Genomic DNA, 14,466 nt, shown 5'->3' on the forward strand with positions numbered 1-14,466 from the left:
GAACAACGCGGAGCTTATCTTGTACGCAGCTTTCTCATGTCCAAATTTATAGGACTTCACCGTTTCTGGAGTCGTCACCTGATTTGGTCGACCACTGCGATGCTGGTCTTGGCAGCTCGTATCCAAGGCGTGTACCCCAAGTACATACATATTATCAAACTGCGCTTCCGTCGCTTGTGAGCATTGTTGTATCATAAAACTTCAGGTATTCTTGGGAAGTTCGTTATACAGACTGCAGAAGATTAGTCCGGTATTTAGTTTTTTCTGTAAAAATACCATAGGTTTACAGTTAGGTAAGTTTTATTATTTAGGTAAGTTAGTAATTAGGTCAAGATTGAGGGTGCTAGGTCTGGCTATTAAATAACGAAACTGCTTATGAAAAAGAGTTTTATTTTAAAAATTATTCTATAATCGAATGCTCTCCTTCAATATATTGCCCTTCCCTCGCCACACACCGTTCCATTCGTTTTTTCCATTGGTCAAAGCAATGCTGGAAATCTTCTTTCGTTAGAGCTTTTAGGAGCTTCGCCGTTTTTCGCTTCACGTCTTCCATCGACTCGAACCGGATTCCTTTTAAGGCAGACTTGATCTTCGGAAACAGAAAAAAGTCACAGGGTGCTAAATCAGGCGAGTACGGCGGTGTTCGAGCACTGGAATGCTTTTAGCGGCTAAATAACGCTTCGCATACAGCGCCGATGCGTTGTCATACACACTACTACTAAACAAAACACTACGCGAGTATTAAAGGGTTTAAACGTCATCTAAATATCCATTTGTCTGTAATACATTGAAAAGCTCGTGAAACAGTCAAGTAAACTTAACAGAAGTTTAAAATAAAGACCGAAAATATAAAATTGGCAATATTTTTCTGTGAGTTTAATAAATTATTTATGTTCCTATTTTAGGTTTTAGACTATTCCTACAGTTGCCCCAAGGACTGAGTATCAATTACAAAACATTATCTTAATATTTAATTTTTTTTAGATCTACATTGTGAACAGGCACCAAATCAACCCTGGAAGCAATTTACCCACTTTCAGAAGATTACCACACGGTACCAGGTTCAAAAACTGTGCAGCTTGTTAGGAAAATACGGTACTTTTAGACTGGTTAGCGATTTTTTACTAGATGTTATTATGTATAACGAAGTCAATAGGAAAGAAGCGATATTTATACTAAACGAAGTTATATCAGGTAAAATATGTTTGGTTTTTACTACTATTTTTGTGGTATTTTACAATCTCTTGGTAAGAATTCAGCTAGCACATTTATAAACATCATTAATCTGTTTGCTTTATACATATGCGAGATCGGCTTCCCTTATTACATTCCTCCATTATTTTCTAGCTTTGGTTTTACCAATATATATTATTCCTTTCATAAAAGAGAAGAACTTCTTCCCCCTTAGTTTCTTAGTTGCTTTTAAAGGTTTTTAATAGCTATTGTCCACTCAACTTACTGCCGATTTGATTTAGAAGTGAAATGGTGAATCCTTATCACATATTGAAGCAAAAAGTCGTTTTTGTTGGGCATATTGTATATTTTATTCTCCAATGATTTGACTATAATAATTTTCAATTGAAAGTGATTCATTGGCAACATCGCACGTGAAGCACATAAGTAAATACGTTAAAATTAAATCTAAGATCGATATAATTATTCAATTATCATGTGTGTTTTGACAGGTATCTTACATTTGTCCAACAAAATAAAGTAAAATTTTATTGTTATTATAGAATGCCTAATACAGTACTTCAAAAAACAGAAAACTTTGCAAAATAAATACTATATTCCATTTATATAGAAGGAGAACTACAAAACAAAGATTACCTAAGTTGTGCTTGTGAAGATTCGGAATCCAACGACTCGTTCGAATAGGAATCCCCAGTCACACTTAAGTTTATTATTATTTTGTCGAAAACAGTGTCTTCCGTCCCGTCCAATCTCCACATTCTTGATCACATCGGCTACGGTATTAGCCCAATCTTCTTTTGGTATCCGTTCCATTGCGAGTTATAACAAACGTTGGAAATCAAATATTTTATATGTCACATTTCCACGAGCTACGTAACCCTTGATTTAACCCCAGAATAATTCTATCGGGTTTAACTCGCAATGGTAAGGAGGAAGTCTCAAAATGGTGATGACCTTAGCACGAGCTCTTGTATCTACCACATGCTGGCGATATCTGTCTAATGACACTTATAAGCTCAGCCTTAACCATGTCTTTGATGTGTCTCTTTTTGTGGGCAGAGCGAACCCCTCTAATAGATCGAAGATATCTTCGTCGCCATGACTCTAAATCTTCTCTTTCTGTTAAGACAGATTTACTGGATCGTTTGGCATATATAAATTTTAAATTTTCTTTTATTATTATCCTTATCGTCTCTTTGCTCATTTTTGGAATAAGATCATTCTCCATTATCTTGTACGACAGTTTTGAAGCTTGCACAATCCCAGTCACCTTTTTTTGAGCTACAGCTTCCACTTTACGAAGTGTATTTTTTAAATTTTCATACCCTCTATAGACAATCTGCTTTTCTTCTACCAACATGAACTTCTGCTTTCTTTGTACATTACTTGGACCCCCTACGGCATCCATCTTAATGCTTTAAAAAATATATACATCAATCATATTATTCTGCTATTTGTCTGTTGTTCAAAAACTATTTTAAAGTTAATAAACATAATAACGTATATTTAATAAATATAAAACCAAGTCACAATCACTAGAAACAGAACACACCACCCCTATGCAGATATGTATGCTTGATGGTGAAAAGAATCCGAACGAATTAACTATTTCTTCCATTCCCACTATGTTCAAGGACGTAAATATATAGAACAGCGAAGTGTTGATAAGTTTACTGATGTTTCAAAGTATTCAACGAACTTGTTAAACTATTCACTCGCGAATCGCACCGGTATACAGAAGGTATTTTGTTACGGGGGCAAATTTTATGGAACATTCTTACTTTTCACTTATCCACATTGACGAAGCATACACAATAAAAATGACCCCGGTCAGTGCCGGTAAGAATTTACTTCTGACATTTAACATGGTTGCCGTTAGCTCTCAGTTCAATTTGTAGTTGAGTCACCTTTAATTGAAAATTGTTATAGGTATAATTCTTGGATTTTCTCCTGGTATTGAATTTTGTCAATAACTAAAGTTGCGTTACCTTTTTCAGTTGGTAATATTTTTATGGATAAGTAAAGAGGAACTCAAAGCATTTCAGGAAGAAAAAACCTGCTAACATAAGACTGAAGAAAAGAAACAACATAACACCAGAGCAATCCAGAAATGCTCACAAGAAGAGTTTTGAAGATGGTAACAATACCATAATATGTAACAGATTTATCAGAAAAATTAAATAGGATAGGAAATAAATACAAATCACAATAACATTCAAAACAACTAACACACAGATCTATTATGTCCAAAACCAAATCAAACAACACACAAGGGAGATCAAAGAACTGCATTTATAAAATACCTTGTTAATGCAACAATTTTTATGTGGGAGAAACGTCAAGACCACTAAGTGTTAGGATAAATGTGCATAATTCAGACATCAAAAACACAGACTTCGACAGATACGAGATTTGTAAGCATGCTTGGGACAATCAGCACATAGTACAATGCAAAGATGCATCAATAATCATGAAGAAACATAACGAAAAATCGAAGCATCAGCTCCCGTCTTTCTTAATGAAGAAAAAATGTAGCCGTCTCTGGTTACTAATACTACAAGATGTCAGCAATAAGAATATACCAACATTAATGGGTTAATAGATATATCACTTACAATTAACTTCCTAAGAACATAATTAATCATCAAATCATATACAGGTTGACATAATTTCTTCATATAATAATTTTTTGAAAACGATTTTCGCATTGTAAATCGAAACGTCAAAAATAAATATAAATGTAATTGTTATTACAGATAATTATTTTTCTATTGTAGGACTAACTAACGACAAAGAGGGGATGGACATAATGGCCAATATTTTGGAAACGTATGTTGATAGCAAGTATTATCAAGTCCCTTTGGAGGTTAACGATGACGTTAACCGGAACGATGTGTTGCAGAATATCATTCAAGTGTGCCTATTAACGGAAGGCATAGGAAAAATTGCCTTAGTGTTAAAGCAACGCTTTCATCAGTTTATGTTAAAGATTTTATATGTTGTTTTAGAAAAAACAGGTAGGTTCATTAAAAGTTGTTAATGTATTTAACGCCACTACTCCATGGTGATATTAACTGTGTTAAAGTTGTAACTATCGATCTTGATCCGCGCATCATTTTTTATTTAAATCATAATCAATATTAATACGAATGTAAAATCATAAAAAAAATTCATTGTTTAACGTTACATAGTTTATTGCCCTAAAAATCTTTCTGTTCGCCATTTTAGTTCACATCATCATCATCAATTAGCCTATATTTGTCCACTGCTGAACGTAGGCCTTCCGTATAATGTTCCACCTATTTCTATCTTGAGCTTCTTGCATCCAGTTTGTGGTGATGCGCTTGATATCATCCGTCCATCTAGTCGGTGGTCGTCCTCTGCTTCGATATGCCTCTTGCCTTGGTCGCCATTCCAGAATCTTCCTGGTCCATCTATCATCTGTTAATCTGGCAACATGTCCGGCCCAAGCCGATTTAGCCATGGCTATTTTTTCAACTGCATCTGTGACTCCAGTTCTTCTTATTTCTAGGTTTGGTACTTTATCTCTGATGGTAATACCTAATATTGATCTTTCCATAGCGCGTTGTGTAACTCTTATTTTATCTATTGTTCTTTTTGTCAGAGTCAGTGTTTCTGCACCATATGTAAGAACCGGTAAAATGCACTGGTTAAAAACCTTTCTTTTTAAACAAACTGGAATAATAGACTTAAAAATATTATTCAATCTACCAAAGGCATCCCATGTGAGACCTATCCTTCTTTGTATTTCAGTTGCCTGATTATCTCGGCCTAAGCGAATCTCATGCCCTAGATATTTGTAAGCTATTACTTGGTCGATGCTATGGCTCTCAATCAGAATTTTACCGCTGACTACAAGGTTGGTCATAAATTTTGTCTTTGAGGTGTTAATTTTAAGACCAATTGTTTTTGACACTTTATAGAGCGTGTGCAGTATTTTTGTAGCTTTATCAATTCTATGAGATATTAAAACGATTTGCTTAAACATATATTCAAGAACAGCTGTAAACAATTTAGGAGAGATAGTATCACCCTGTCTAATTCCACGTTCTATTCGAAACTTCTTGGTATCTTTATGAAGGCGGACACAAGCTGTACCAGTTTCGTAAATACTTTTAATCAAGGCGATATATCGGTAGTCAATGCGGCAGTCAGCCAATGCTCGAAGCATTTTATGATGATGTATAGTATCAAACGCCTTTTCATAATCTACAAATATAAGTAAGATAGGCTTGTTATACTCTGTACACTTTTCTATTAGCGTTTTTATAACTTGTAGATGATCATTTGTTCCGTATCTGGAGCGGAACCCAGCCTGTTCACAAGGTTGGTAACTATCCAGTTTGTTCACAAGCCGTTTTGTTATTATCTTCATAAATAGTTTGTATGCATGGGGGAGCAAACTAATAGGTCTGTAGTTCTTTAGGTCTGAAATGTCACCTTTTTTGTGCATTATGGTTATTATTGCATTATGCCACTGAGAGGGGGTTGTGCCTCTTGTCAAACAAGTATTGAACATCTTTTTCAACACATTTACTAACGTTCCTCCTCCTTCTTTGATTTGTTCAATGACTATCCCATCTTCTCCAGGTGAGTTATTGTTTTTCATCTCCGAGAGAGCTGATTTTAATTCCTCTGTTGTGATATCTGGGATGTCTTCTAAGCCTACATTTTGAACTTTTGGTATTTGATTTTGATCAGGATCTGGAAGTTCTTCTCGCTTATACAATTCTGACTAAAAAATCTTGAGCAATTTTTAAAATATCTTCCTTATTTGTTGTAGTTTCTCCTTTTTTATTTACAAGTTTACAAATATTTTTCGATCCTTCAGTTATTTGTCGGCATAGTTCACATAATGTACAGTAAACAAAAGAAATGTCGGTTTATGGAAAATAAATTATAATTAAACACACTAAACTTTATTTAACTTCTACAACATACAAGAATTATCAAATTATTATTTATTTTATGGTACTTCCTAATTCAATTTTCAACAAACGTCACTATCGTTAAACTAACTCCAAAACGTTAGAGAGTATCACCTTATGTACTTCTATGTCTACTCAAGAAAAATTCCGTTTTCTAGGATTGAGTTGATTTTTCTTTTTATTCGTTTCGATGTTTTTGGCATATTCTGCGTGCCACAAAAGCATATTCACTACAGTGACCCCAACTTATGCCTGTCCGTTCTAAACAGATTTTTCTTTGGGCCTTTTCAATGGTCTATAGCTTTTTTCCCAATTGTTTTACAATTTTGGGGATCTTCCTTTCCTCCTGAGGATTGTTAGGACCTTTAGTCCTAAGTCCTTTTTAAGAATAAAATTTTCTTTCGACATTATGTATTTTCGTCGACAGCCAGTATCTACCGTACGTGTGAACTAGATTACTAAGAAGTAAACTTAGAACACTTATACACTATATGCTCGAAGGCACTATTTGTTTCAACATTTTCAATATCTATTTGACATTTTTAGGTAGTTCATATGAATATATCAGAATTGCTGGACTAAAAACTTTACACGACATAACATCAGCTTGTGGGTATTCTGACTTCAATGATCTGATTACTTCAAATATAGATTATCTGACGTATCACATTGAAAGAAAACTGAAGCCTTGTGAGAACAGAGAACATGCTTTAGCAGTTTTGACAGTTCTGTTACAGTATTGTACTGCAGACGTTTTAGAACATCTGAAATATATTATAAACACTGTAAGTATTAGTTTGTTTTAGTAAGACAATCTTTAATTTACTCAAAAATCAAAATCAAAGTAGTTTCCTTACGGAAGCTGACGATCCAACTAACGTTTGAATGTAGAACTTTTTTAAATTAGAAAATTATAAATATTAACTTATATAATATTTAGACGTAAAACTAATATTGCTATATCTTTTATTCACAGCATAAGAAATAGAAATACCTTATTAAATACACAAAAGATACATGTAATTTCTAACTCTGGAAAAATCATCCTGTTAATATATGTTGATTATATTAATTGTTTGTTTTTGACTGGAATAGCATTCTTCATGGTATATTTCGCATTTCCACAAATGCTGCATTTTACCTTTGTCCTGTAGGGGGTCGGCTTCCTTAATTATATATCCCCATAAGTTTATATGAATATATAAAAAATGCGAAGAACAAGTATCATGACGCAGTTTGGATTCCGCGATTCCTTAGGCACCCGAGAGGCTTTATTCGCTGTCCAAGTGATGCAGGGATGTTAACTGTGATGTGTATACTTGTTTTATCGACTACAAAAAAGCATTTGATAGAGTAAAGCATGATAAACTTATAAACATCTTGAAAGAAGTGGGGTTAGATGATAGGGACTTAAGAATCATCTATAATTTATATTACAACCACACAGCCAATATTAAAGTGGATGACCAATTGACAGAGGCAGTCTCCATAGATAGAGGAGTGAGGCAAGGATGCATTCTCTCCCCGGTGTTATTTAATATATACTCTGAATATATCTTCGAGCAAGCGCTAGGCGAACTACAAGAAGGCGTATTAGTCAACGGAATACGTCTAAACAACATTAGATATGCCGACGACACAGTAGTTTTTGCGAATAGTCAGGACGGTTTGCAAAGAATAATGTCGCGTATATCAGATATAAGTAGAGAACACGGACTTGATCTTAATACGAAGAAAACAAAGTACATGGTAGTCAGTAAGCGCGAAATATTAAATACACAGCTTTTGGTTAACCAACATCCAATTGACAGAGTGGACAGCTACACATACCTTGGTACCAACATTAACGGCCAATGGGATCACTCCAGTGAAATAAACAACGCATAGGAAAAGCGAGATCGGCGTTCATAATGATGAAGTCTCTTTTCAGAAGTCACGATTTACCACTTGCTACCAAAATCTCTCTCATTAGATGCTATGTATTTTCTGCGTTATTATACGGAGTAGAGGCCTGGACACTTTCCGAAGCTTCTTTAAGAAAACTCGAGGCATTCGAGATGTGGTGTTACAGACTTATTTTAAGAATTTCATGGGTGGATCGTGTGACTAATGTTGAGGTCCTACGTAAAATAGGCAAGGAATGCGAGATTATTAACACCATTAAAGAGCGCAAACTAGAATATCTTGGCCATGTTATGAGGAATGAACGGAGATACGGCTTGTTGCAACTCATTCTTCAGGGCACGGTATTTGGAAAGAGAGGATCGGGGAGAAGAAGAATATCTTGGCTTCAAAACCTGAGAAAGTGGTTTAATACATCGACAACCGGACTATTCAGAATAGCAGCAAGCAAAGTTAGGATAGCTATGTTGATCGCCAACATCCGGAACGGATAGGCATCGTAAGAACAAGAATAAGTTTCTATCTTGAGTCATACTGTAGCATTTTTAATTCATCCTGTAGAAGTGTAGATCATAACCGAAAATGATTCACAATCTTTTTGCGTTTCTAACACTTTGGAGTCTGATTAGAATTGGCAGCTGATCGTTTGATCTCAGTTCAGCCTATTGAGAGTTTAACATTAACTGCTGATTCTCAAAGCGGCGAGTTACGCAATGCCTAAATAAAAAACTACTTTAGGAAGTTTCTACTTATGCCGGCGAGAGACTGAATTTTGTCATGACTTCAATTCCAGGTAACGTTCGTAAAGATATGACGTATGAGGTCCAGAAAAATGGGAAAATCCATATTAAAGTGTAGTACTACTACTACTAATAATATGTCTCATTTCGGGAGATACCAGGCAGCTAAACAGAGATGAAATAAGTGTTAAAGTTTAATGATTGACTCACTGCCGACTGGAGTCCAATGTAAGTTCTACATTGGACATAGATACAATCGCAGAATGTTTTCTATCTGGGGAATCAAAGAAATACACCTAATTTAATGAATAACTTTTATTACATAAGTATTTAGTGCATTGCAGTGTCACGTTAGTTTTGTATAGGGTATGTCCCTCAATTTTTTGGTATTCCGTAATAACCTTTGTTTTTTTTTTGGGTACAACCTAAAAGTTTGTATTTGCGACAAAATACAAAAACTGCATGCGAAAGCTGCACACTTTCGATTTTTGTCGATAAAACTCTTGGATCAAAAGATATAAAATTTTTACCGTCGAGCGAATACAAATTTTATTGAACATTGATTTCGTGCTCGTAACTGACATTCAAAATCGACGGTCGCTTCAAACGTTGTTTCTGAGAGGACGGTTCGTTCTACATAAAAAGTTCTAATAACCATTTTTATTTAAAATTATCTCAGCTACATTTTTTATTTGGAACATTTTTTTCTGTACGACGTACAGATTCTTGGTAAATCGTTTTTTTTTGCGTTTTTGCCCCCCTACGAGGGGAGTCTTAGGGGGAAGACCGCGGGTAAAAGTGGTAAACTTTTTTGCATCATTTTTGAAGTCCTCTGACGACTAGACTACATGTCTATTTTGTAACATAAAAACAACAATAATAAAAAATTCTTACACTGTATAAATAAACATTGCCAGTACTTACCCTTCCAACAATAAAAGTTAAAAAAACGATAAATAGTATCAAAATCACAAAATAGCAAACACTTGAATGATCCAACAGAAATATGGAGGTTAGCTTCTAATTACTGCGGCAAAGGTTAGGAAGGGGAGCGCCATCTAGGGTATAATTTGTGAAAATCTAGTAGAACACTTCCTAATAGAATCTGACATATACATGGAGTACCATTCTTTTGCAAGTAACACTACTAGGCCATTTTTGCTGCTGTACTCGGACGAGTACAGTTGGACCAAAAGGGTTATTGTGTCATTGTATTTTGTCCGGTATAAATATGCTGCTATACACACTTCTATTTATCAATATTTTATTTTTAGGTGATCGATAGTTTCAATGAGTTTGGCATAAACATCAATTTATACCTCCAAGTATTTAAAGTCACCATCCAAGTAATAAAGAAATGGTGGCCAGTTGAAATAATAGAAGAAGATATCAAGCCCAAAGCAGAAAAAATGAAAGAAATCGAGGACTTCAAAGTGACGGGCGCTGATAAAGTTGAAGATAATTTCTCAGATGAGATTATGGGCAAAACCGCCGAAGAGATGTACGAGGAGGATAGACTCAAAAAAGACGAGCAGTTAAATATGAATACTGAGGAAGTGGAAGAAGGTAAATATATCGTTTAGCAACTGTAATCTTTCATGACAGAAGCATTATTTGATCGGCTGCGTTCCAGTCATCTTATGGTTTTAGTTTTTATAGTTTTTGTTTTATGTTTTTGCTTTTGTCTTTGTACTCGTTTATGTAGTGAGTCCCTTATTCTTTCGCCTTTGTTTTACTACCTACTCCAGTACCAGTGCCGTCTGTGCAGGGTTTTAGAAATACTTGTTTTTTTTAAATATAATGACGGTATTAGATTTTTGTTTCGATACAGGACAGCGGCAAGCTGCTTATACGTATTTTGACCTCTTTAGGTCCTATCAGAGAAGTATATGCCACTGCTCTGAATCGAAAAAAAATCTATCCCGTCGTAGACCAATAATTATCGAAATAACTATTTACGTAACAACGCCATCTAATAAGAACAAGAGAAATCAAACGATTTCTACCTGGCGAAACTGAATTCAAATTTTTACCACTGTGCCTTCTACAACTTGCAAAGTAAACAGCTTGATGAATTACTCGGCAAGGGAGTCTAAAATATGCATTCCACCTGCCGTTCATCATGATCAAAATTCGTAGTGAATTCAGTTTCTGGTACTCCAAACAGAGTAAAGAAATAAAACATAATGACGGTATTAGTGTTTCGATACAGGGCAGCGGCAAGCCGCTTATACGTATTTAGATCTCTTTAGGTCTCATCAGAATCTGGTTCAATACAACATCTGTGCAGCTTTTCCGCGATGCTGCAGATAAGATAAAGATTGCCATGATGATCGCCAACATCATGGATAGGCACATCAAGAAGAAGAAGGTCTCATCACAGGGGTACTTTAGGTCTCATCACTTGTTTTTTTATTTATTCCTTTCACGTTTTAACATCCAGTATTCGTTGTCCATTTTCTTTGCATATGTCGTCGTTTTCCATTTTTAGCAATTTCTTTATTTTCTATTCTTGAACTCTTCAGCGGAACAGTATCCTAGATAATTTAACGTTTGGACTGGATTTCTGAGAAAGCATGTGGTTGGTCTGTATTTTTATTGAACGGAATTTGAATGACCGAAAATATCTTTAGCTCTTACAAAATCAAGTATCCGGAAGTCCGAAAGATTCAGTTCAACGACATTTAACAAGTTTAATAAGTTTTTATGAGCATGCTAGGTATATTATTTACAAACTGTTGCAGAGCAAAACCTTTTATTAATATAATATATTTCATTTTAAGTTGAAGAGTACAAAAAGCCAGATCCACCGACAAGGATAAAGATAACCATATCGATACTAAAACATTCACTAAATTTTCTTCCCTCGTCAGTGCATTCACGCAAAATATTAGTATTAGACATTTTAACAGATGGAATTGAAATTATTAAAGATTATGAAGATGATCTTTTGCCCATAGTGCATCAAATTTGGTCTCCTTTGATCAGCAGATTTACCGAGACTCGTTTTCCAATAATTATGACTCTTAGCTTCAAACTTTTAATGGTACTAGCAAGAGTTTCAAAGGAATTTATAAGAATGAGAGCTACAAAGTGAGTATTATTTTGGAATTATTGAGATAACTATTAAATAAGCTAAACGCTTGAAAAATATGAAAAATTCACCATTTTTAAAGCATTTATGATGATACCATTGTTACTCTATGTTTTCAGTCAAACTCATTACCTAGTTAATTTCTATCTTTTTAGGGACGTTCTTCCAAAAATTCTAATATTTATGAATGAACTATCGAAGGACAGTTATCTGAAAGATAGAGGATCCCAATACCGATACTCACAAAGCTACAAATTTCAACAAATAGTTCTAACAAAATTGGCAACAGTGTTAATATATTTGGATGTTGCCGATGAACACGTGCATAAAACCATGGATTGTTTCAGACTTTATTTAAGTGATAAACAACCCAAGGCGCTTCAGGTAAGTGTATTTTTAATATAAATGTTTTATACATTTATTCATTGTACCATTATATTCAGTTTTATCCATGTAATAAAATAATATTTTTATTTTTAGGAAGCAGCGTTACATTTTTTCAAATGTATGGCTCGATATGATCCCCCTACGGTTTTAAATAAAATAAACTCATGGGAAAAGGAAGACTGTGATCAAAATATTAAAAATATGTTATTAGAAACGTTAAATCATTAACGTACGGGACCTGAAGATTTAAATTAGGTTTTAGACAAATAACATCGTTATAAATAACTTTCTTGTGATATTAGAATTAAATATTTTTATATACATGTGCCATACTCAACAGTAGAATTCTGTTTATACTTAATATTATGGCGGGAATATGTAGGTAGGTTGGCTATGAATTAAAATGGGTAAAACTTGTACAGAGTTTCCAAAATTAAAGGGAGAATATAAGCTATATATAGTTGATGGTAAAATGATTGGAGTCCCCTCGTTAATTTCAACTGTGTTAAAAAAATAAGTAGCATGAAGACATTAACAAAATGGAAAAATAAAGAGTGATAAGAATTGCTAAACCTAAATCGCTGTTAGGATGTAGAAGCGTAGAACATCCCTGAAAGAGGTGGGCCAATCGTCTAAGCACGAAGGTGAAATAACAAGATAAAACAGCTAGTTTTAAAGTTAATTTTTTTCCAATTTATGTTCTCCGCCGTTGCTCCCGAAATTTTAGTAATATATGTTATTTTTTTGTTTAAGAGAACGGTGTTTTTATCTTCGTTTTTCTTTTTATTATTTTTCAAGGTGAGATATTTTTGACTTATTCCATCCATCGTCGGATGTAAGCCTCCCTTAGGTATGTCCAATCATTTCGGTTTGTTGTTTTTTGTATCCATTCGTGGCCAGCCATTCGCTTGATGTCATCAGTCTAATCTGGTTTGAGGTCTACCTCTACTTCTCGTGCTTGCTCTTGATCGCCATTCAATAATTCGCTTCGTCCAACGAAACTAACGTTCGATGTTTTCTAAAAGCAAACATACTTGAGTAATCTGTTTTATATGATGCTGGTAGAAGCTTACTTGGAATAAACGTTTTATTTTTTCGAAGAGTTCCACATAGAGTTATATTCTTCTCACATAACTTATCCGCAAATTGTAAACTCGTAAAAAAATTGTCAGTTGTTATTCTAAACCCTCCTTCCAAATGATCTATCCAGTCTAGGACAACTCTTTGGCCTTTAGCTGTTTCCGTCTTAGTACCCTGTTTTCCTTAAAATTAATAGATTTAAAAATTTGCATATTTACAATAAAAGAAGTACTGCAGTCCATAAGGGCCCATATCTTTAATCCTTACTTGTCAGGTTTGCTCTTCATATTCATATAAATTCGGAATGGTGCTCTACCTGAAAACTGACTCATGATCAGAATTTTATGCACTATGCACAAATACGACAAGACACCAACTGACACTGGAACTCAATTCAATATATATTATTTCGCAGCTCGGGGAATTCCCCATTTAAACATGCAAAACCCTTACATAAAACGATAGGTCGGTACTAATCCATAAAATGTATGGGATTCCCGCATTATTACAAGTTTATTAGAATGCATTTTATATGAAATAAAAGGCCGACCGGGGTATTAAGAGACTCCAAATTATAAAACTGAAGTTTAAATTTAATCTAACCGTTAAATATTCTTATATGCATAATTTTTTATCAATAAAATATATAAACTACAGATAGATGGAAGATTGCTGATTAAAAGTTAAAATCTGTGAAGTAATAGTAACAAATAGTGAGTTGGGATCCGGTCAGTCCGATGAAGGTTAAAGAAAAATTAGTTATGTTCTCCCTGTAGATTACTTCGTCGTGTTTTTGATAACTGTATGTGATAGTTTACAGTTCTCAGCTGTTTGGCCACTGTATAAAATTAATTTTAAACAATTTGATTGCCTCATGTGACTTACGGTATCCCGTTGCCGACATTTTTATCTAGATATTTGTTATTGACCTAGGTTTCGTTCAATTGAGCGTAGTATAATAATATGTATGTATAAACTACATATTCGCATAACATTCTCAATTATAAACAAAATTAAATAAATGTCTAAATCATACAGTCTTATTATAGACCAGTTTTAAATTGAATTACAAATAATACATTATTAAATACAATAATTTTGTTTTGTATAATAATTACAA

The 14,466-nt window shown here is 34.2% G+C and overlaps 1 protein-coding gene across 1 annotated transcript in view; it reads left to right on the forward strand.

Annotated features, from left to right (window-relative positions):
* The window catches only part of Tti1 (Telo2 interacting protein 1), a 28,481-nt gene extending 14,409 nt beyond the window's left edge, over nucleotides 1-14,072 (forward strand). The window contains exons 8-14 of the mRNA XM_072520835.1: nucleotides 985-1,194; nucleotides 3,972-4,211; nucleotides 6,690-6,928; nucleotides 10,060-10,351; nucleotides 11,569-11,878; nucleotides 12,035-12,263; nucleotides 12,360-14,072. Coding sequence (XP_072376936.1) covers nucleotides 985-1,194; nucleotides 3,972-4,211; nucleotides 6,690-6,928; nucleotides 10,060-10,351; nucleotides 11,569-11,878; nucleotides 12,035-12,263; nucleotides 12,360-12,494 — 1,655 coding nt within the window. The 3' untranslated portion in view covers nucleotides 12,495-14,072. The remainder of the gene's footprint in view (nucleotides 1-984; nucleotides 1,195-3,971; nucleotides 4,212-6,689; nucleotides 6,929-10,059; nucleotides 10,352-11,568; nucleotides 11,879-12,034; nucleotides 12,264-12,359) is intronic.
* The last annotated feature ends 394 nt before the right edge of the window (nucleotides 14,073-14,466 follow it).

Source organism: Diabrotica undecimpunctata, chromosome 1 (genome assembly GCF_040954645.1).
Source record: "Diabrotica undecimpunctata isolate CICGRU chromosome 1, icDiaUnde3, whole genome shotgun sequence".
Classification (NCBI taxonomy): domain Eukaryota; kingdom Metazoa; phylum Arthropoda; class Insecta; order Coleoptera; family Chrysomelidae; genus Diabrotica; species Diabrotica undecimpunctata.